Below are 19,453 nucleotides of genomic sequence, written 5' to 3'. Positions count from 1 at the left end.
CAAGGAGCAGCCGGGGCCTCTAAAATCCCAGCTCCCACTGTGATGACTGTGGGCTGAGTCACCCCCACAGAGAAAAAGCCCCTCTCTGGCGTGGAGAGGGCCTCTCCTCCCACCATCTGGGTGACCCACGAATCACTGCCGTTCAGGGCTGGAGCAGGGCTCAGCAGTGGACAAACGGGCCCGGAACCCAGCCTGGCAGTGGCAGCTCCCAGGACTGGGACGGGGCCGTGAGCATTTCAGAACCTGCATCCAGAAGGGTCCCACCGAGCCCTGGGATGGGTGCTGCCCAGCTGGGCCGGGGGGGAGGAAGCAGGCTTAATTAAGGAAGGGGACACTGTCTCCCAGAGACGAGGTTTTGCCTAGAAAATCTGGCTGTGTGTTATACACGCAGCCTCACTCGTGCATGGACATTTGCATTCTGCAGACAGCAAGCCGGGCGTGCTGGGCAGGGGCTGCTTTCCAGGTGGCAGGACGGGCTGGGCAGTGGCAAGGAGGCGGCTGAAATCCCAGGCTCTGGCGGGTCAGACGTGCAGCCTCAGACCCTCATGACATCCCTTCTCGGCACGCCGAGGGGCTGGGTCAAAAGTGAGGGTGGCCCCTCCCAAGCCCTCCCCCCGAGCCTGGCTGTTGGGGACTGACTCATGTCCTGACAAAGTGCTGCAATGAAGTCCTGACCCCCAGCTGCTCAGAAGGGGACGTGTCTGGATGAGGAAACTTAGGTGCATGCGTGTGCGTGCTCAGTCACTTCAGTCGTGTCCGACTCTGCGTGACCCCAGGCTCCTCTGTCCATGGGCTTCTCCAGGCAAGAATATTGGAGTGGGTTGCCATTTCCTCCTCCAGGGGACCTTCCCAACCCAGGGATTGAACCTGCATCTCTTGCATCTCCTGCATTGGCAGGAGGGTTCTTTACCACTAGCGCCCCCTGAGAAGCCCAGGACTTAGGTAATTAAGTTAAAAGGAGGGGATTAGGCCGGGCCCTGATCTGATATGACTGGTGTCCTTATAAGAAGAAATCTGGACAAAGAAACAGGGCACACACAGAGCAGGGACTATGCGAGGACCCCAAGGAGACACTGGCTGCCTGCTGGTCAAGGAGACTCAGAAGAAAACAACCCGGCTGACACCTGGATGCGGGGCTTCCAGGGTCCAGAACTGGGCAAAAGCTAACTTCTACTGTTGAAGCCACCCAGGCTGCGGCCCTTTGTCACGGCAGCCCCCATAGGCTAAGGCCGAGACCCCACATGCGTTCCCGCACGCAGCTCTCAGAGGGGCCGGCAGCTCTCAAGGCATGGGGAGGTAGTCACACAGTCGCTAGAGGGCGGCTGCCCCAGGCTGGAACCCGGGCCCAGAGACTCCAGCAAGACCTGGAGCCTTCCCGCCTGCCCGTGGGGTCCTCGGGGTCAGGCTGAGAAAGGAAGCGGCACTCCTCAGTCCCACAGAGGCGGGGGGAACGGCGGGCAGACAGGAAGAGGCCTTGACCTCGGCACCCCCGGCCCACCCCGAAGCCCAGCTCAGCGCCCCTGCTGCCCCCAGCTGCTCCAGGAATGCAGGATGTGAGGGGGACCCTGGACGAGCTGGCGTCCACCCAGCTTGGCCTCCTCCCCCCCCCACTTCCTGGCAGCCCCCGGAATGAGCAATTCCAGGCCCCACAAATTCCAGACCCAGCCTCCAAGGAAGCTGAGAACTTTCCCACAGTTCTGGGGCGGGTGGGGGGTGGGGGAGGATCCTCTGAAACCACCCCGTCAGCTCCTGACACGGAGTTGCGGGACGCCCCTGCTCCCCACCCGGCCCCAGCAGCTCTCCCCGGCCTCCCCGCCTGCCCATGGACCCACACCCACCCCCTCAGCCTCCCAGCTGAGCGCTCACTATGGGCCAGGCACAGGGCCAAGAGCTCTACCCAGGACCCGCCCATTGATTAATCCCCATAATCTAGCAATCTAGTTGATCACAACCGCCATTGTGCACGTGGGGAAATGAATGGCGCTCTTCTCCCTGCTGGTCGGTCCCCACCCAGCCTGGCCTGGGGTCACCTGGCCAGGTCTGCCATTAGCCTTGGAAACCTGGAGACCGAGGGGGCCTGGGCCAGGGATGAAGGGGAGGGAGGGAGTGGGGAGGAGGAAGGGAGGAGAAAAGGTACCCAGGGCCAGGCGGTCAGAGCCCAGATCGCCCTGCCCAGTCCTGGCCCCTCAGCCCCCAGGGACCTGGAAACAGGAGGCCCTTTGTGGGCGGCAGGGGTTGGCCTGACTGAAGCCCTGGTTTCTGCCGCCCAGCAGATTCCAGCCGGGGCAGAGGCGGCCCTGGAGAGTGGAGAGGACAGAGGACAGGTGGGGTGAGCCAAGTCTCTGCACATCCTGCCTCTCAGCGTGGGTGCCCATGGTCCGGCCTCCAAGTGGAGCTGTGCCCGAGGTGCGCCGGCAGCCAGGGAGGGTAGAGCAGGGACAGGGCGGAGGCGGACCCAGTCACCAGGAGGGAAGTTCAGGGTCCAGGACAGGGCTGTTCCTCCCCCAGGGGCAGAAAGCCCCTCATCTTCCACACCCTCCCACCAAGAAACAATAAAGCCTTTCTAATCAAACTCCTCCGAGCCTCATGAGGCCCTCCAGACCTGACCCCAGTGCCCCGCCAGTCCCATTTCCGGGCACCCCCTCCCAAGTTCAGGCCTTCATGTGTCCTCCTCTAAACTGCCCCCATGCCAGGCCTCCCTTCATGCTCACTGTGACCTCTGCCTGGAACACGCCTCCCTCCGTTCTAGAATTATGCATCCTTCAGGTCTCAGCTGAACCATTGCCTCCTCGAGGATGCCGCCCTCATCAACCCCTCCCCCCATACAAGCTCAGCAACCCCCCAGTATATACACACCCTCCAAGCTCCCTGGGGGGCTCCCAGCCAACACCTAGCACAGTCCTGACTCATCACCCCCTGGTGTCCTCATCTGTTTAACATCTGTCACCCCTGCCCCCAGGCTGCCGGCAGGGAGTGGGTAGGGACCAGGTCTTGCTTCCCTGTTGCATTCTCAGCACCCAGCCCTGGGTCTGGCTCAGAGAAACACTGAAAGGTTTGTTGAATGAATAAGTGAGCCGGAAGAGACCTTGTAACTTCACAGACGAGAACAAGGCCCTGAGGGAGGAAGGGAAGTTCCTATACTACCAGGCAGATCGGTGATAAGAAAGAAATGACACCATAAAAAAATCTTTACCAAGAACTGTGAATCCTCCCAAACCCTCTCAGATACAGGAGAAGATATTATCCCCATTTTACAGAGGCTCCCAGAGGTTAAGTTGATCTCCTAAGATCATGTTGCTGGAAAGTGGCAGAAGCAGGGTTTTTATTCTGTGATTCAGGAGCTCAACAACCACATCCCTCTGGAAACAATTTCCTATATTTTTTTCTCAGCGTCACAGAACAGTCTTCATCAAAGGAGAGGGTTAAGGACAGCATGACAATGGTTTCCAAAAACCAGAAGGAAAAGTGGTGGTTGGTGGTTCAGTTGCTAAGTCACGTCTGACTCTTTGTAACTCTATAGACTGTAGCCCTTCAGGCTCCTCTGTCCATGGGATTTTCCAGGCAAGAATACTGGAGTGGGTTGTCATTTCCTTCTCTAGGGGATCTTCCCCACCCGGGGATTGAACCTGGGTCTCCTGTATTGGAGGAAGGTTCCTTCCCAACTGAGCCACCAGAGACATTAAGGGTAAAAGGTCCATCTAGGCAAGGCTATGGTTTTCCCAGTGGTCATGTATGGATGTGAGAGTTGGACTATAAAGAAATCTGAGTGCCGAAGAACTGATGCTTTTGAATGGTGGTGTTCGAAAAGACTCTTGAGAGTCCCTTGGACTGCAAGGAGATCCAACCAGTCCACCCTAAAGGAGATCAGTCCTGGGTGTTCATTGGAAGGACTGATGTTGAAGCTGAAACTCCAATACTTTGGCCACCTGATGCAAAGAACTGACTCATTGGAAAAGACCCTGATGCTGGGAAAGATTGAAGGTGGGAGGAGAAGGGGATGACAGAGGATGAGATGGTTGGATGGCATCACCGACTCAATGGACATGGGTTTGAGTAAACTCCAGGAGTTGGTGATGGACAGGAGGCCTGGTGTGCTGCAGTCCATGAGATCGCAAAGAGTCAGACGTGACTGAGCGACTGAACTGAACTGAACTGACCATGGTTTCTAAAACCCCAGAAGGAAAAGGAAAATGGCTCACAGAGCAGGGGTGCCACACCACAGTCGGCCATTAGGTGTCACCACTCAGCAAGGCGCCCGGTAACCCCGCTCCCAGCTCCCCGGGCCTCAAGGGGACAGCTCACCGTTGTTGCAGTGTCGGACACAGTCCTGCAGGACGGCCTGCCACTTGTCCTGCTCGGCTTCCGTCATCATGCAAAAGTAGTAGTGACGCGCCGAAGGATGCCAGAGGATGAGCGGGAACTGCGTGGGGCACTTGAGGATGGGGGCGGAGCCCGATTTCGGTGTGGTCCCTGTGGAGACAGCACCCGCTGAGCGGCTGCCCTCTGTGGCTTCCCTTGGCCAGAGGATGGCCAGCAGCTGACCCCTCGCCCTGCCCCTCCAGGACCAGAGAGGGCTGGCCTGTCCCAGAATGACCAGAGTCAGTGTGGAGGCCGCTTCCCTCAGGCTCCACAGCTTGGCTAAGAGAAGGCCTGCCTCCCCAACCCCCCCAGCACCAATTCGTAGTTAGTAATGCGTCCACTTCCCTGGGGTCAGGTTCTAAACTCTGCAGGAGGCACAAGTAACAGGATTGGAGCCCTCAGGGTCAAGGGCCAAGAATTACTGTCTTGGGTTTCCCTTCAAATTTCAGCTGCAGAAGCCAAAGGGTGGCTTAAATGTCCAAAGTAGGAGGGAGGCATGGGGGCAGGGGATACAGAGTAAATAAAGGGGGATTTCTCTCTCTGTGCTTTGTCCTCATGGATATTCGAGATCCAGAGAGATAAGTGGTCCTGGGCTGTGACCTGGTCACTCCTGTTAATAACAGAACAATGGCAGTTCTTCTTTGGGTCCTGGCTCTGGGTCCCTGTGCTGGGCTCAACACACACACAGCACCTCGTGGGGTCTCCACAACACCCCAAGGTCAGCCCTCCCAGTGCAGGGGCTGGAATCCAGGAAAATCAGACTCCAGCTGAGTCCTCAATCACCAAGTCCCACACAGGGGTATCTCACTACCCCTTGGTCTCCTTGGGATCAGCTAAGAGGCGGACGTGATCCCAACAAACCTTCTGGGTGTCTCTGATGGGGTGGGGTCACCTGGGATGGCTCCCCACAAATGCAGTGTTGACTCAGTGGTTTACCAAGGGGGGCACCTAGATCATCTTCTCCCAGAACCTCTCAGGGACACAGGGAAGGAGCAGGGTACAGAGTGAGCTCAGGAAGTGGGGGCTGGGTGGGACTCACACTGGTGTGGCCCCAATTCACTGGGTGACTTCAGGCAAGCCCCTCTCAGGCCTCCCCTTGGAGGTTCAGGTTGTGCTGGGCGCTTGCCACCAGCTCTAGCCCAGCTGCTGGACATGGAGCTTGGAGTTCCAGAACCAGGGGTGCCCCCCACTCTCTCCGGCCAAATCCCTGGGCACTTGGCCTGGGATGGGTGGTCCCTTTACCTGGTAAAGAGTTGCCAACGAGCTCCAGGTACTGGTCCAAGGAGGTGAGGATTTTGTAGCCCGCACTGTTGATGACCGCTCGGGGTGGGATCTGCCGCTCATAAGCCTGGGGGGAGGAGGCAAGAGAGATTGTGGAGGCAGCTACAGGTATGGCCAAGCCCAAACCCAATGTCTGTACCTGGCTCCAGGGCCCCACTCAGTGCTCCCTGCCCAAGACAGGGAGGAGGAGGGGTAGGGGAAGAGAAGAGAGAGAAAGGAGTTTGATCGTCACTGTGACTAGAGGCAACTAGAGGTGCCTCTAGTTGCCTAGAGGTTGCCTAGTTGACTAGAGGTGTCCTGAGCAGGACCCAGGTTCAGGGCTCAAATCCTGGCTTCACTAAGTACTACGTGTGTGATGTTGAGGATAACACCTCCTGCGCTTTAGTTTGGGCGTCCCTGGTGGCTCAGGGGTAAAGAATCCACCTGCCAATGCAGGAGACGCCAGTTCAATCCCTGGGTCAGGAAGATTCCCCTGGAGAAGGAAATGGCAACCCGTTCCAGTATTCCTGCCTGGAGAATCCCATGGACAGAGGAGGCTGGCAGGCTCTGCACCACTTAGCAACTAAGTAACAACAACATGCTTTAGTTTCCTCATCTATAAAACCAGGGTGATAATAGTTCCTACCTCACAGGGCTCCCTAAGGACCCAGGGAGATAACTGGGTAACGTTCAGCACAGTGCCTGCTACAGCAAGGGTCAGGAAGCACTGCTGATGTGATTATGGCTGGGTTTGTCAAAAAGTTCGTTTGGGGTTTTCCGTAACATCTTATGGGAAAAAAACCTGAAAAAAACTTTTTGGCCATCCTAATATTATCACCACTGCTACAACTGCCTCTACAAGGAGCAGTTATCACTAGCCTAGTGTTCGTTACCTACCAGGTACTGTGCTATGGGCCCCAAATGCTTCATTTCACAGAATTCTCACAATCCAGAGGTGGGCACCATTACGAGCCCCAAGGTCACATAGCTGGTATAGTAGCCAGCCTAGGACGTGAACCTGGCCTGTCAGCCTCTAGAGCCCAGGGTCTTTGATTACCCTGAACTGTCCACTAACTTCTAGGTCCTGAGCACCACACAAGGCCGCTTGGGAGGAGAATAATATATTCATTGGAAGGACTGATGCTGAAGCTTCAATACTTTGGCCAGCAGATGCGAAGGGCCAACTCACTGGAAAAGACCCTGATGCTGGGAAAGACTGAAGGCAGGAGAAGGGGGTGACAGGATGAGACGGTTGGATGGCACCATTGATTCAATGGACATGAACTTGGGCAAACTCCAGGAGACAGTAGAGGACAGGGAGGCCTGGCACACTGCAGTCCATGGGGCCACAAAGAATCGGACACGGCTGAGCAACTGAACAACAACTGCTTTCTTATACCAGTGGGAAGAAAAAATAGCTCTGAGGTAGGCGCTCATACAGCAGGGCTGCCATGCTGCAGCCTGCCACTAGGTGTCACCACGCAACGTATTTCTTGAGAGTGGCAGAAACCTCCGAGGCAATGATTTTCAAAGTGGTCCCTGATGAGCAGCATTAAAGTCACATGAGAACTTGTCAGAAATGCATATTCTTAGCCCCACTGCAGACCTGAATCAAATTGAGGGTAGGCCCAGCAACCTGGTATGTTTGTTTGTTTGTTTGTTTTAATTTCTTTTGGAATTTATTTTTTAATTGAAGGATAATTGCTTTACAGGATTTTGTTGTTTTCTGGCAAACATCAACATGAATCAGCCACAGGCAGCAACCTGTTTTTACACCAGCCTTCCAGGTGATTCTGTGCACTGAGAACTGCTGCCCTGAGGCATCGGTTGCTCCTGACTCTGCTTCTGTTACTCTACTGCAAAGAGATCAAACCAGTCAACCCTAAAGGGAATCAACCCTGAATATTCACCGGAAGGACTGATGCTGAAACTGAAGCTCCAATACTTTGGCCACCTGATGTGAAGAGCCGATTCACTGGAAAAACCCCGAAGTTGGGAAAGACTGAAGGCAAGAGCAGAAGGGGGTGGCAGATGATGAAATGCTTAGACAGCATCACCGACTCAGTGGACGTGAATTGGAGCAAACTCCAGGAGATAGTGGAGGCCAGAGGAGCCTGGCGGCTGCAGTCCCGTGAGGTCACAAAGAGTTGGACACGACTGAGAGACTGAACAACAACACTGATTTGCCTCAAAACAGAGTGCTCAAGCCTGCCCTTTGGCTGCTCTGGAGGAATGTGTGGCAGAAGAAGTTGGGTCTGTGGTTCAACCAGGTGGGACCTCCCTGAGGGCCCAAGGCAAAGGACACTCATCCCCAGACCGGTGGTCCGGTGGTTACGAATCTGCCTGCCAATGCAGGGGACACGGGTTCGGTTCCTGGTCCAGGAAGATTCCACCTGCTGCTGGGCAACTAAGCCTGAGCACCCCAGAGCCTGTGTTCTGCAACAAGAGAAGCCACTGTAACGAGAAGCCCGAGGACCACAACGAGAAAAACACCCACACACAGCAACAAAGACCTAATGCAACCAAAAATAAATAAATTTTTAAAAAAAGGACAGTCAGCCCCCCGCTTCCCTGCTTCAGGGCAGGGAGTTGCAAGCAGAGGCATCAGGAAGGAAAAAAGACAGGACCAGCACCCAGGGGTGCTCTGAGGCAGGGGAATGGCCAGTTTGCTATGGCTGTTGGAAGCCCAAGGCAGAAAGGGGGCTGATGGGGGAGGAGGGCCCTGGAGATGGAGAGATTGGGAGGGCCATGGGGGTGGCCCGGAGCCAGTAACGCGCTGCTTCTGCGGGGGAGAGGCAGAGTTAAAGGGGACCCCCAGCGAGCTGGGTGCCTGGATGGGTGAAATGCCACTCAGAGAGGGGGCGCCCAGCTTTGGGCAGGCGGCAAAGGGTGGGGGGAAAGATGCTAAGGTTTGGCTTTGGCCCTGGTGACTGCGAGGCGGGTGCGGGTGGCTGGCTGAGGGTGGAGGTGTGGGGTCTCACGTTCAGGAGTCAGGGGGGCGTGTAGCATTAACAATCGCAGAGTAGAGAGCTGTGGGGACGTGAAAGAAGCGCTGGGCCAGGCCTGGGAGGTCTGGGGGGAGCCTCACCACTTTGTTCTCGTAGAGCACCAGCCCATAGTTGTGTGGCACGAGGCTGAAGCGGTTCCTCCACTTCTTGTTGTCCTCCTGGTACTGGAAGAGGTTCCCCGAGAAGATGATGCGCTCCTCCAGGGGCACCTGTGGGCGGCGAGGGGCGGGGAGTGAGGCTGGGTGCCCTGATCTCACTCCTCACCGAGGCCTCTGAGGCAGCGTGGTGTCACACCCATTTGGCAGATGGGGAAAATGAGGCTGGGGAGCAGCGAAGGCCCCTCTACACTCCAGGTCTAGCCAGAGGCATGGTGATGCCGGAACTAGAACCCAGGCCAGGCACTGTGACAGGGGAGCCAGCCAGGACCCCGCCCCGTCCTGGCCCCAGGCAGACACGGTGGCCTCCTCGGGAAGGTCTCCAGAGCCCGAAGCAGGCTGCGTCCCCGTCCACTCCCTCCGCAGTGGGACTGCCACGATCACTCCAGCCAGAGGGGACAGGCCGGGCACCTGAGCACATCTCTCTTCCTGCTCCGAGCCTGTTTCCCCTCAGGACAACACAAACTTGACCAAGGTGGTGCCATAGAGCCTCCCCAGCTCTGACAGGTGACAAGATGGCCTCCACGAACCCGGACTGGGGAGGAGGGAACTTCAGCCCAGAGGGTTCCCGTCTGACCAACATCCTGGCAGACTCGGGGCCAGCGTGGGCAGCAGAAACACCGAGACCTCCCCGCAAAGCCTTAGCTTCGACTCTACTACAGGCTCGGTGTGACTTCAGGCCTGGCCCATCACCTCTCTGAGCCTCAGTTTCCTCATCTGTAAAATGGGACCATGACAGCCCCCACGACAGGGGCAGGGATCATGCAGGCAGTCGGCACCAGGCAGGCAGTCCAATACACAGGAGCTGCCGTGACCACTGCTGGGGTTCTGTCTGCGTCAGTCTCCCGGCTCCTCAGACTGACATTTGGGGAGGGGGAAGGGAGAGTAAACAGACTTCCGGAAAGGAGATAACAGGAAGCCAAGAGGGAACAGCCCTGCTCCTGGGTGGGAGGAGTGCGGGAGTCAAGGGTTCCTGTCTCTCAGAGGCCTCTGTCGGCTCTACAACAAATATGGGGCCTTCTGCAAAAAGCAACACGTATCCTGTGTAATAAAGGCAGAAGGTGTAATTTGACTGGTGCCTAACCTCTCCTAACTTCCGAGCTCTGCAACTGCAGTCAGAGGTGAGCGGCCCCTCCCGAGGCACCCCCACCCCCAGGCCCGACTCCTCACCGGGCCTCTTCTCCCCAGCAACCTCCCTGCCACTCTTCGAGGGGAAATGCCAAAACATTCCTGGAAAATGAGGGCCCATTGTACTCAAACAATAGGACACCGAAGACTGCTTCCTACCCAGGGACAAAAATATTTACAGGAAAAGAAAATGGTCCCCCCCCACCAGGCACCCCCTCCCCACCACGACAGTGGGCTTTCCCCTGGGCTGCATGGTCTATATTTAGACTGGGGCCTACTCTCAGCCCAGCTCCTGAGTTCCCGTCTCCGCTAGAAAGAAAGCGCACAAAGAGCTCTCCAGACACCCCGGGCAGACCCTTGTTCTCCCCCGTCTGCAGCCGCCACTCTGGCTTAGAGCCGGAACCCAGGGCTCAGGCTCTCCCGGGTGAGTGGGGCTCGGCACCCTGCCCCCTAAAGTCCACCCTCAGATCCTGGACAGCCCGTAATGGCTGGTTGATTGCTTTTCAGATGTGGGTTTGGGTTTTATTTTTAAGACTTTCAAATGGCAGAGTCGTGTTTCCACTGGAAGGTCTGCAGGAAGCGGAACCCAGGAGACAGCCCAGGCCAAATATTTTGGACTCTGCAAAGCTCTCTTCTGCCGCCGACGGGCATCTTTGGGGAACGGTGAGAGCACAGGCCCCCAGGCTCTGACAGCCTACGCCTCGGGAGCCTGGACAAGCAACTCTCCCTCCCCGAGCCCCGGTGTCCACCTCGGGAGGGGCGCCGGGTCATGATCACAGTCCCTCTGAGCCATGTCACGCCAGCTGGATGCAGCACCCGCACAAAAGAACTGTTGTTTTTATCACTACTATCATTATATTAATAGTGGTATTATTTCAAACGAAAACAATTTATGTGATGATGATAATGATTTCTATTATCATAGTTACCATGACTTAGCCTCATGATGGTCAGTTTCCTGAGTGGTGAATGGGACCCAAAATCCCCTCTCTGAAACTGTGGGTGATTTCATATTACTCTTCCTGCTGACATGTTGCGTCTGTTTTCTGACCATGAACACTCAACCTGATGAGTGTGAAAGGCGTTTCTCATGCAGGATAAATGCTGAGCGCATCAGGTGACCCCGCTCCTGTCTTGGGTTATGGAATTCAGGCTGCCTGTGACATTTCCTTTCAAATAGGGGAGCAGCCCACAGGAAGCAGCTCCCTGAGGTGGGTCCAAAGCCCTCTCTGCTATCACATAGGTGTGCCCCTGCCAGACACCCAGGCCAGGCCACAGCTGCCCTCTGCTGAAAAAGGTCAGGAGGTTGCCATGACATCAGGAGACCAGACAGATTTTCCTGGGCCCCAAATCAAAGTGACAGGTGACACTCTGACACACAGCACTGACCTTCCTTCCACCCAGGCAGACTGGGGGTCAAGGCAGAAAGAGGAACCAAGTCAGGAATCTGGAACCTGGCTTGAGTCCTGCCCTCCACCATCCCAAGCAAGCCATGGGCTCACCTCTGGGCCTCTGCACATGTCACTGCCTGGGTCTGATATTCCTTCTCCCATAAGGTCTTTAGCTGAGATGGCCCTTCTTCCAGGAAGCCCTCCCAGACCACCCAGACAAGGGCCCACTGCAGCACCCCAGAAACAGCAAGGCCTGGCTTCTCTCCCCAAGTGCTCAACCCCTCACTTCCTCAGTGCCATTCCCACCCTGATGCCAGGGGTGACCACAGGATCCCGTCCCTGGGAGGCTCTACTAGCCTCCTCTGGCCCATTCTGACCCCTCAGTGGTGAGCAGGCAAACCTGGACAAACCTTTACTGTGCAAACATAACCCTACCACTGGCAAGAGGATAATGACAAGGCCAGAGATAATGACACATCAGCCAAGCATCTGTCCAGCCCCAGGCACCCGGCCCAAAGATCTTTAATCCTCACGGCCACCTGGCGCGGGAGGTGTGCCCATCCCCATTCACAGGTGAGTAAACTGAGGCCCCACGAGGTGAGGTCATTAGCTCGAGGGTGCGTAGACTCTAACAGGAGGAGCTGGGCTTGGACCAGGCCTGTCAAGATGACTCAGAGCCCCAGCCCAGTAGGAGGAGGGGCCGGCCTGGGGAGGAGGCGCCCACGGGGGCCTCGATGCCACCACCAGGTCACCTCCCTATTCAGAAGCCGGGGTGGGGCCCTCAGAGACCATCCAGCAACCGTGGGAAACCGAGGCCCAGAGAGGGAAGGATCCTTGCCCAGGCCCTCGGAGGCCGCCCCGCCCCTGCCCAGCATCTCTCACCTTGCGCCAGAGCAGCTGGGCCTGCGGCAACCCAGTGCCCTCGATCTCGTGTCGCATGCTGTTGAAGAGGGCCACGCCATACTGGTCTTCGTAGAATCGGAGGAACTCCGTCAGGATCTTCCCAGTCTTCTCTGAAAGGGAAGGACAAACAGGCTGTGAGGCTGGCATGACTGCTTCCCGGCAGTGACCTGAGCCAGGGAGGGGCATCCGCCTTGCCCCAAATCCCAGCTCATAAAACGGTCCACACGGGCTGTGCACGCGCATCTGCGTTGCATTTCTGGCCAGGGTGGGGCCTTTCCCACACACGGCTGGGTGAGCCTCTGGGCGGGAAAGGGGGCGATGACCGTGACGGTGAAACCAACAGAGACGCAAGAGACCAACAGACAAGTGAAAAGAAGCTCAGTCTCGCCAGCCAGCAAATGAATGCAAACGGAAGATTTCCTTTTCCCCATCAGACCAGCTGGGACGCAGAGAACAGGCACTTTAACCAGAGCTGGGGGAGTGGCAAGATGGGACTGCGTGTTTGGATGGGGAGGGTGGTCGTGTGCACGCGTGCCCTTGCTCCTGTAGGGATCCAGCCCACAGAATGCACCAGAACTTGCCAGAAGCAAGCCATCTGTACACGGGGATGGGGGGGGGGGGTTGCGGAAATGATTCAATACCCAACAGTTCACTCAGGTCAGGCAGAAGATGAAGGGGACCTCCGTACATGTAACAAAAGGAAGGTGTCCGCACTCTGCCGCATCAGGAGCTCTGCAGGCTCCCATGTTGAACAGCATCGCATTTAAGATTATTCCTATAGGTGCATGTGATTTATTTACGCTTGAGGACCTCAAAGAAGAGGTCCAGGAGGCAGCACTCCAGGCTGTTAAGGGCGGCACATTTGAGCGTGGGAATGAGAAGCAGAGGGCGGGTTTCAGGTTCTGCTTTATTCATTTGTTTAGCATTTGAATTATTTTATGAGCATGACTCTTTTTACAATAAAAAAAAAAAATCAACATTCTAAAATGAACTCATCTACCGGACTAACTACCACTTTGCAGTCACTGGCTGTTGGCCTCTCTCTTGCTAAAGCAGGTTTTAAACAGAGAAGGGGATGCCCCAGGGTGCAAGAGCAGGCCCAGCACTCGCTGCCCAGGCCTCCCCATTGACAGATTAATAAACTGAGGTCCAGAGAGGGTCGTGACCCACACCAAGGGGCCTCCTCCTTAGGCAAGACGTCCCCGTCCTAAGCAGCTGGACTTGGGGTCTGTGCTGGCCCGCTGTGCAGTTTCCGCTGTACACTGGGAGGCCCAACTCAATCATGGACAGGCCCTACCACCTCTAACAGTCTCGGACTCAAGGTTCCAAAGACCTGGTCCTTTCTCAAATGAAAAGTGGCTGACATGATGCCATCCCTCCCACAGCTGGTCCCTAGATAGCAAAAGCACCCAGCAAGGACAGAGCTTCATTTAATCCTCTCAACAGCTCTATGACACTTCCCTGGTGGCTCAGTAGTAAAGAATCTGCCTGCAATGCAGGAGTCACAGGAGACACAGGTTCAATCCCTGGGTCAGGAAGATCCCATGGAGGAGGGCATGACAACCCACTCCAGTATTCTTGCCTAAGAATCCCAGGGACAGAGGACCCTGGCAGGCCATAGTCCAAAGGGGTTGCAAAGAGTCAGACATGACTGAAGTGACTTAGCTTGCATACAATAGCTCTATGGGGTATGGCTGGTGTTATCCGCATTACGGAGGAGAACATTGAGACTCAAAGAGGTTAAGTCACTGACACAAGGTCATACAGATAGTGAGTGAGACCGCTGCAATGCAGTCCTGGGGCCCAGGCAGGAGGTGGTGGCTGGGGAAGAAGGCTGAGAGGGGGTGCCACACCCCACACCAAGGGTGTGTGGCAGACCCACTCCTTGCACCCCTTCCAGAGGCAGCTCAGCCCATGGGTCCCTCTTCACAGGCCTGTGCTTCCCTTCCTGGAACAAGCTCATGTCTGTTCAGATTCTGTTTTCAGGGGAGGAAGGGGAGAACAAATGAGGAATTTGCTTTGAATGCCTATTTTTTAAAAACCATAAACAACCAGAACTCTCTCAAAGGCCACGAGAATTGTTCTGAAAAATGATGAGGTGGGAGGGGGTGGTGGGGGAAGAGATGGGGCGATGAACTGGGGCCAAATAGAGAAAATAGGATCGCAGACAAAGGTCCATGTAGTCATAGCTATGGTTTTTTCAGTAGTCATGTACAACAGATGTGAAAGTTGGACCTTAAAGACGGCTGAGTGCTGAAAAATTGATGCTTTTGAAGTGTGGTGCTGGAGAAGACTCTTGAGAGTCCCTTGGACTGCAAGATCAAACCAGTCCATCCTACATGAAATCAGTCTTGAATATTCATTGGAAGGACTGATGCTGAAACTGAAGTTCCAATAATTTGGCCATCTGATGCAAAGGGCTGACTCATTAGAAAAGACCCTGATACTGGGAAAGATTGAGGGCAGGAGGAGAAGGGGACAATAGAGGATGAGATGATTGGATGGCATCATCGACTCAATGGACACGAGTTTGAGCAAACTCCAGGAGATGGTGAAGGACAGGGAAGCCTGGCGTGCTGCAGTCCATGGGCTAGCAAAGAGTTGGACATGACTGAGAGACTGAACAACAAAGGAGAGCAGACAATAATCATATCGATAAAACATGTAGTCATCATCACAGTCGCTCCCTTTTATTTAAGTGTTAACCCCTGTCGATGGGGTGGGAAGGTTTACATGCATGACCCCAAAGAATCTTCACGAAAACCCTAGGGAGTTGGTGCTATGGTTTGCCCATTTTATGGATCAGGAGGGTGGCAGACCCAGGACAGGAGAACCAGGTTCTCAGCCTCTAGCGCAGGCTTTGGTCCCAACCTTGCCTCAACAGACAGACACCCATTCGGCACTTTCCCAACAGGCAGGATCTCAAGGGTCCTCCAGCCACGGCTCCAGGATGCCTGCCTCAGCCCTGGCGCACCCAGCCTGATACAGCATCATATCCAGAGGGGCCAGGAACTGCCCTGACCCTCAGGGAGACACCCCCAGGAGGAAACTCCCATCCTGTGCAAGGAACTCAAACCCAGGTCTGCCTGACTCATAGCATGCTCCCAGCTGCCGGGTCAGCAAAGCCCAGACGTCACATCCAGGCAGGGAATGGTTGGGTGCAGAAGGCCTCAGGCTGGACTGGGGATGACAGGAAGGGGAGGGCCCAGCCAGGAGAAGGCCCAGGAATCACCCTTTCAAGGGGCATCGAGGCCCACGTCAGGTGGGGCTGTGGGTTGGAGAGGAAGCCAAGAAGTGAAAAAGAGAATGAGGTGACCCAGATGGAGCCAGAAGGCAAAGGTGAGCCCTGAAGCGCTGGAGCTAAGAGGGGCAGAGTAGGGGGAACAAGGAAATTCATCTCTCGTGCTGGAATGCAGTTATCCAAGTGAGGCTGTGTGACCAGAGTCCAGGAGGGGAGGGCACAAGCAGCGGGGGTGGAGAAGTCACCTGGCAGAGGGCGGAGAGGGAAGAGGGCACAGGCAGAAACGAGGGGTGTCTCACTCAGAGGGAAGGAGAAGACGACCCCACGGGCCCTGGGCCCCATTTCACCCAGCTGCAATGACAGATGTGCCTTGCCACTGGAACTCGAGAACCGTACACACCTGGACCTGTTTTCAGATAAATTCTTTGCTACCTGAGATTCCAGAAGCAAACAGACCAGAGAACATGGGATCTCTCAGTGGTCCAAATCTGCTCCCCAACTTGGGAGCCAAATGGATGGGGAGATGGAGGGAGGCTGGTCTCTAAGGGCTGAGTACAAACCCTGGGGTGGGGGGTGGGGGGGCGCCTGGCACAGGCAGGAGCTGAGCCAAGCAGTTACTGAGTGCCCACTCTGGGCCACACCCCGGGGGGCTGCGGACCGTGCTGACATCAGGGACCAGCAGGAGGGTCCCGACACAGTGCCAGGGAACTGGGGGGCTCAGCTGAAGTCTGGCAGCAAAGGGGGTGCTGGAAAGGGAAGACCGAAGGGGAAGAGGGCTGCGGGATGGCTTCTTGGCAGCCCCGAAGCCCATTCCTGAGAGATGTCCTAAGACAACTTGGAGGAACCGCCACATGCTGCTGCAGAGGATGAGGAGTTGGGGGCAAGGTGTCGAGGTGGGAAAGACCTCAGGGAGGAAGGTGGGGCAGGGGGTCCAGTCCCCTCCAGGGACAAACAGCTCCCAGGAAAGAGTCCTGAAAAGTGTCCCCAGCAGCCCCTCCGGCTGGATGCGGCTGGAAGAGGATGTAGGTAGGCATCCCGGCCCTGGAGAAGGCTCCTCCTGCCTGCTGAGCTCCAGCGGGGGTAGGGGGGTCACAGCCTGGGCAGCCCCCTCCCTGTAAGACCCACTCAGCACTGCACCCTCTCTCTCTCCTTGCCCCCCTGCAGCGGTGAGCTCCCTGGAGTCGCCAGAGGGGTTTTATGACGCGGTGGCCCTTCCTGGTGTCTGTGAGTGGTCCCCGAGACCTGAGGCATCCCTCTCTCCTCCACACCTGCCTGCACCAGCTCTTCCTGCTCTCCCCCCACGGCTTCTGGAGACACCACAGGCCAGGGATTCGGGGTCTCATCACCCCAAAGGGCTTCTCCAATCACTCAGTGATAAAGAATCCACCTGCCATGAAGGAGACCCGGCTTTGATCCCTGGGTTGGGAAGATCACCTGGAGAAGGGAATGGCAACCCACTCCAGTATTCTTGCCTGGAGGATTCTGTCAGGCGAGTGTATGTTCCTCGGTTCTTTGTGTCGTCACAACAAAAATTTGGAGTGACGGACATTGAAGCCCCCTTGGAGGGTCACAGCTCTCGGGTCTTGGACAGACCGTGTTATAGCTCTTAAATAAATCAGTGTTACAGCTCTATTTTATTTAGATAATAGCAGGAAAATCCATCTTCGAGGAGGGCACGTCGATCTAGAGACGAGAAGAGAAGAGCGCCCCATCGTGCAGGAGAGAGAGAGAACTAAGAGGGCTTTGGCTCCTCTTTTTATATGTTTCTCTGTCCCTGGGCCTGTCTTATGTAAATTGGGCCAGCCAGGAGTGTTGTTTGTTTTACCTGAGGTTCTCACTCCGGTCCTCGGACCTTCCTTTGTTCTATTTTCGCGGGCTTTTCCCTTCCTGGTCTTTTAGCCACTGCCATTCTGGACTCCTTTTTCCTATTCTAACTACCTAACAACTCCATGGACAGAGGAGCCTGGCGGGCTACAGTTCACGGGGTCGCAAAGAGTCAGACACTGAGCGCCTAAGCAGCAACACCCACAAACGGGACTGTGAGCCAGAGACGGTGAGGGGCTCACCTGAGGTCACGCCCCCAGACCGAAGCAGTTAGGGTTCTGGTCCACAGCCCGCTGAGCCCCTCCTGAGGCCGGGCTCTGACCACTGCCCACAGGGCATCCCTCCCCCAAGAGGGCGGGGCAGGAGGGGTTGCCCAGCCACTGAGCTGCTGGGAGAGGCTGGAGGGGACAGAGTGCTGGCCTCACCCACCTTCGACACTTTCCCACACATCTCCTTCCTTTCCTGCACTGACTCAGACCCAGGTGCTGTCAGATAAAGAGATATGAGAGTAACGACGGGGCCTGCCCTCCCGCCTCAGGCCCCACGAGGCGGCCAGAATCCCAGTCCTGAAGACCCCGGCCCCGTAAGCTACCCGGCTCTCTCAGAGCCTCAAGCTGCCTGTCTGTAAAATGAGTACACCCAGAGTCCAGTTCCAGACCTCTACAAACGTGACTGCTATAACCGTAATCAACCCTGAGTATTCATCGGAAGAACTGATGCTGAAGCTCCAACACTTTGGCTACCTGAGTCAAAGAGCCGACTCATGGAAAAGACCCTGATGCTGGGGGAAGATTGAGGGCAGGAGGAGGAGGGGGTGACAGGGAATGAGACGGTTGGATGGCATCACTGACTCGATGGACGTGAGTTTGAGCAAACTCCAGGAGTTGGGGAAGGACAGGAGAGCCTGGCGTGCTGCAGTCCATGGGGTGGCAAAGAGTCAGACACGAATGAGCAACCAAACAACCACAATCATGGTGCCCAGAGACTGCTTGGAAGCTTTTTTTTCCTTTTTTTAAAATTTAAATTAATTAATTTATTTTAATTGGAGGCTAATTACTTTACAATATTGTAGTGTTTTTTGCCATACATTGACACATCAGCCATGGGTGTACATGTGTTCCCCATCCTGAACCGGCCTCCCACCTCCCTCCCCATCCCACCCCTCAGGGTCATCCCAGAGCACCAGCCCCGAGCACTTGTCTCACGCATCGAACCTGGACTGGCAATCTGTTTCACATACAATAATGTACATGTTTCAGTGCTAGTCTCTCAAATCATCCCACCCTCGCTTTTGCTTGGAAGTTCTATTAGCAGGTATAGCTTTCATAGTTTGAAAAAATCCAATAGCAACTTTAAAAAAAAGAAAAAAAAAAAGGACCAGGAAGAGAATCACAAAATAATAATAAGGATCGGTAGATCTTCAATAAACAAAAACCTGACAAAGGGAGGGCTCCTGAGGAAGAAGGAGCGGCTCAGGCAGAGGTGAGGGGTTGAGGATACTGGCCTTGTGCAAGGAACACGGGGGAACCCGGGCTCCCACCTGACCCTGGCGGGACTCTCGGGGCACCAGGGCCAATGGCTGGGCCCTCCTGGGACCCTCTCCCAGCACCTCCTGCCGAATAAGGAGCTAAGCTCTCCCCACTCAGACACAGGGCCCCACACACACCCCCAAAGTCTTCAAATGGCCTGGAGGTGAGTATAGGTAAATAAACCCTCCATTTACAGGGGAGTAAACCAAGGCCCAGAAAGATTAATGGTTCACGAAAGGTCATGCCACTCATCAGTCCACAACAGCTCCTGAGCACCTTCCTGGGGTAGTCATGGGACCACCTGCAGGGGTCGTAATTTCTTTACGAGCCCAAGAGGACAGCCCCTGAATTCTGAGGATCTGGGCCCAGCCACCACTGTGCTCTGAGACCCCAGGGAGCCACGGCCCACCCAGGGCCTCTACCTCCAGGCAACGTCCATAGCATGAAGGCAGTGGGCCCCGCAGGGATCTGAAGAGGCCACTGCCCAGGAAGTCGGAGCCAGGGTGAAATACACACAACTCTCTCCCTTGAACCAGAGGCTGTTTTGGAGTCAAGCCTTGAAGCAAGTTGGTTGCATCTGTATCTCTGATTCTTAGCAGGGCTGGAACCGTGGATTAATGTCTCTCGAAAGGCCATCTCACTCACAGTCAACAAA

The 19,453-nt window shown here is 55.8% G+C and overlaps 1 protein-coding gene across 1 annotated transcript in view; it reads right to left on the bottom strand.

Annotated features, from left to right (window-relative positions):
- The window catches only part of NIBAN2 (niban apoptosis regulator 2), a 53,296-nt gene that overhangs the window by 8,373 nt on the left and 25,470 nt on the right, over positions 1 to 19,453 (bottom strand). The window contains exons 2-5 of the mRNA XM_061154607.1: positions 12,184 to 12,314; positions 8,708 to 8,836; positions 5,602 to 5,707; positions 4,303 to 4,470 (exon numbers count right to left, since the gene is read on the bottom strand). Coding sequence (XP_061010590.1) covers positions 4,303 to 4,470; positions 5,602 to 5,707; positions 8,708 to 8,836; positions 12,184 to 12,314 — 534 coding nt within the window. The remainder of the gene's footprint in view (positions 1 to 4,302; positions 4,471 to 5,601; positions 5,708 to 8,707; positions 8,837 to 12,183; positions 12,315 to 19,453) is intronic.

The sequence above is a fragment of the Dama dama genome, chromosome 11 (genome assembly GCF_033118175.1).
Source record: "Dama dama isolate Ldn47 chromosome 11, ASM3311817v1, whole genome shotgun sequence".
Lineage (NCBI taxonomy): Eukaryota > Metazoa > Chordata > Mammalia > Artiodactyla > Cervidae > Dama > Dama dama.
The sequence above is the reverse complement of the archived record's forward strand: the minus strand, read 5'-3'. Positions and strand labels throughout refer to the sequence as shown.